The following is a 3356-nucleotide window of genomic DNA, read 5'->3' as shown; positions in this document are numbered from 1 at the left end:
TCTTTATCTGTTAATCATGGCCATGAGTGAATCACCTCAAAAGTTATTTCCAGTTTAAACATATCAAGAATTTGCCCTCACGGCGATTTTCTATTTCAGTGTGCTCTTTGAGTTCATTGTGATCGATTGTTTACACTTCCGTCTCGAAACACACTGAGGTTATTTCAGTTAATCCTCAGTAGGTCTCAGACCTGCATCAGAATGACACAGAGGACATGCTGGGCATGTTGGTGTACACCTGTAGCTCCAGCTACTCGGGAAGCTGAGGCAGGAGGACCCCTGAGCCCAGGAGTTCAAGGGTGCAGTGCACTATGATCGCACCTGTGAATAGCCTCTGCACTCCAGCCTGGGCACCATAGTGAGACTCTGTCTCAAAAAACATTTTTGAAAGAAGAATGATCGGAGGGCCCGTTAAAATAGATTGCTGGCTCCAGCCTGGAGTTTCTGATGAGTAGATCTGGGGTGGATCTGAGTATTGGCAAGGCTAACAAGTCCCCCAGTAAAGCTGATGCAGCTGGTCCAGACCACACTGAGAATCAGTGATGGATCTCACCACGCATTGACTTTTCTCTAATGACATTTACTTGCTTTCCTTCTCTTTCACAACAGTATTTTAAAGAAAGTCATTCTTAGTCTTAAAGTAGGATAAAATTATTTTCTACTCCTGCCCAGAGCCACAGAATGAAACTCTCTCACAATCATAACGTCTGCCCTTTTCACTCTTTCCAAAATGACATACTTACTGCTCCAAAGAAGCCAGCCCGAGCGAACGCCTCTTTCCTGGCTAACTGCATCACAAAGTCCACCTTGCTGGCATATTTCTCCATTTCAGTCATTTCTTTCCCAAAAGCTCGAACAGTTCTCACATTTCCAATACGTTCCTCAGCTAGCTGGGAAAATAAGAAATACATTTCAGGGGGAGGAAGGCAACATTTTGAGAGTTTCGAGAAGCAAAATTTAAATGTGGTTCTCATTTTAAAGATACTATCAATGGAAAGCCACTCTTGATACATGACTAAGAAAAAAAAAAAAAAATAAGGCGGGCACAGTGGCTCACACCTGTAATCCCAGCACTTTGGGAGGCTGAGGCAGAAGGATCACTTGAGGCCAGCAGTTCAAGACCAGCCTGAGCAACATAGCAAGACCCAATCTCTATAAAAAATAGAAAAATTAGCTGGGTGTGGTGGCTCACACCTGTAGTCCCAGCTACTTGGGAGGCTGAGGCAGGAAGATCGTTTGAGCCCAGGAGTCTGAGGCTGTGGTGAGCTATGATCATGCCAATGCACTCTAGCCTGGGTGACAGAGCAAAAAAAAAAAAAAAAAAAAAGGTGACAAAGCAGAGTATACAGAACAATCTTATTTTGGGGAAAAAAATATCTGTACCTATACACATCATATACATAGGTAGGTAGAGAAAAACAGGAGAGTAGGTAGATGTAGAAATACATTTTCATGCAGAGAAAAAGATATAATGGTTAGACTCCAAAATGCTAATAATGTTAATTCTGTAAGATAGGATTATGTGTGCTTTTGTTCTTTCTCTTTGCATTTTCGTATTTTTCAGTGATAAACATGTATGGTTTTTGTAACATGAAAATATGTTATTTTTAATTTTTTTGAAAGACAGTATTGTGCAGCACTGCAAAGCTGGCTTTATTAAATTAATGAAACTCACACTTTCATCCAGTAACTATTTTCAAAACAAGATTAACTTTTTTGTCCTATAAGAAACAGTGATGATGGCTGGGCATGATGGCTCACGCCTATAATCCTAGCACTCTGGGAGGCTGAGGCAAGAGGATCACTTGAGCTCAGGAGTTTGAAACCAGCAAGAGCAAGAGCGAGACCCCATCTCTATAAAAAATAGAAAAATTAGTTGGGCACAGTATAGTCCCAGCTACTTGGGAGGCTAAGGCAGGAGGATTGCTTGAGCCCAGGAGTGTGAGGCTGCAGTGAGCTACGATCACACCACCGTACTCTCTATTGCCTGGGCAACAGAGCAAAACTGAGACTCAAAAAAAAAAAATAGTGATGGTAAGAAGAGAGAACTTCATATAATGTTTAGTCAAGTTGGGTCTACTTTGAGATGTGGGTAGAAATCTAATATAGAAGGTAGAGTAGTTCAGGTTTCTGGGATCTTGGGGTTGAACATGAGGAAAGGAAACCATTTTACTGAAAAGCCTAAGCACATCCCTCAGGGTTTGCCTTCTGGTACCTTGGCTCTGAGCCCATTCTGCTGTGGGAATGGGTCTTTACCTGAGTGGCTTGAGCCAGGGAATCCTGTGTGACTTTGGTCAGTTTCTGTAGATATCGTCCATAAATCACAGCAATGATGGACATTGGAGGCACCACGCTCAAAACAAAGGTGGCCAGATTAGGTGAGACAAAAAACTGTCAAAAGCAAAAAGAGATGTTTGTTACACAGAGTGGCAAGACAGTCTCATTACCCCACTACAGGGGGATGGGGGAGTGGTGTTTAAATTAACAGCAGGCTTGAAGGTCCTATCTCCAGATTGTGCATCCTGTTTCGGTGAACTTTTCAGACACCTTTAATCAAAACCTCATGAGTATTCAGCATGCCACGTAAAAGTAATGTGACAGCTGCTGAAAAAAGCATGGAAATATTTTATCCTCGGCCTGATACTACGTATATTAGACCATGCCGGTCAACAATAGACAGGAGGCAGGATGGGAGTCCAGCAGGGGGGCCTGTTCTACTTCACACTGGCCAGCCACAGTTTTGTGTTCGAGTCTGGACCACCTCAAGGCACTGAGCAGCCAGAGCGACGTGTCCCACTGGAAGGACCAAGACAGCAAAGTTGCCCAACACCCCTACGCCACATAACAAACAGTTGAAGGAGGACTTGAGGGACACGAGTAACAAGTACAAGAGTTAGAGTTATTTTCATGGCTCCGTGGACTGAAGTCAGCAGGATGGATCTGGGCTCAACATAAAGGGAAGCTTCTAACAATTGGAGTTGCTCAAAGCATAACCCAACTTCTAGAAGTAACAGTGGGTTTTCCTGTCAACCCTGCAATTTGGTGATTGTATTTTAAATTGTCCTAGCATCTCTTCAACAAATTATTAAAAATCTGCCAAATATCAGTGGCACAGAAAATAGTGTAATCAGTACAAGCCTCTCTTAAATAATGCTAAGGAAAAGTTGCAGACTGAAATGTAAGGTGGTGGATAGATAAACCAACCATTCATTCATTTATTCATTCATAGGTTGTCACTGAATGCCTATGCACAGCAAGCACTATTCTAGGTACCTGGACGATAACCGACCCTCGTGGAGTTTTCGTGCAAGAAGAGAGGAGAGATGGGATTAGACAACAAACGAGAGAGAGAGAGA

At 42.8% G+C, this 3356-nt stretch overlaps 1 protein-coding gene across 1 annotated transcript in view; it reads right to left on the bottom strand.

Moving 5' to 3' along the window:
• Positions 1-3356, bottom strand: part of ABCB10 (ATP-binding cassette, sub-family B (MDR/TAP), member 10) — a gene marked incomplete at its 5' end in the record, with an annotated part of 31162 nt that overhangs the window by 11575 nt on the left and 16231 nt on the right. Inside the window, 2 exons of the mRNA XM_012660161.1 lie at positions 740-890; positions 2257-2391. Of these exons, the coding sequence (XP_012515615.1) occupies positions 740-890; positions 2257-2391 (286 nt within the window). The remainder of the gene's footprint in view (positions 1-739; positions 891-2256; positions 2392-3356) is intronic.

The sequence above is a fragment of the Propithecus coquereli genome, unplaced genomic scaffold (genome assembly GCF_000956105.1).
Source record: "Propithecus coquereli isolate 6110/MARCELLA unplaced genomic scaffold, Pcoq_1.0 Scaffold66, whole genome shotgun sequence".
Classification (NCBI taxonomy): domain Eukaryota; kingdom Metazoa; phylum Chordata; class Mammalia; order Primates; family Indriidae; genus Propithecus; species Propithecus coquereli.
Note: the sequence above shows the minus strand (reverse complement) of the source record. Positions and strands in the feature narration are given on the sequence as shown.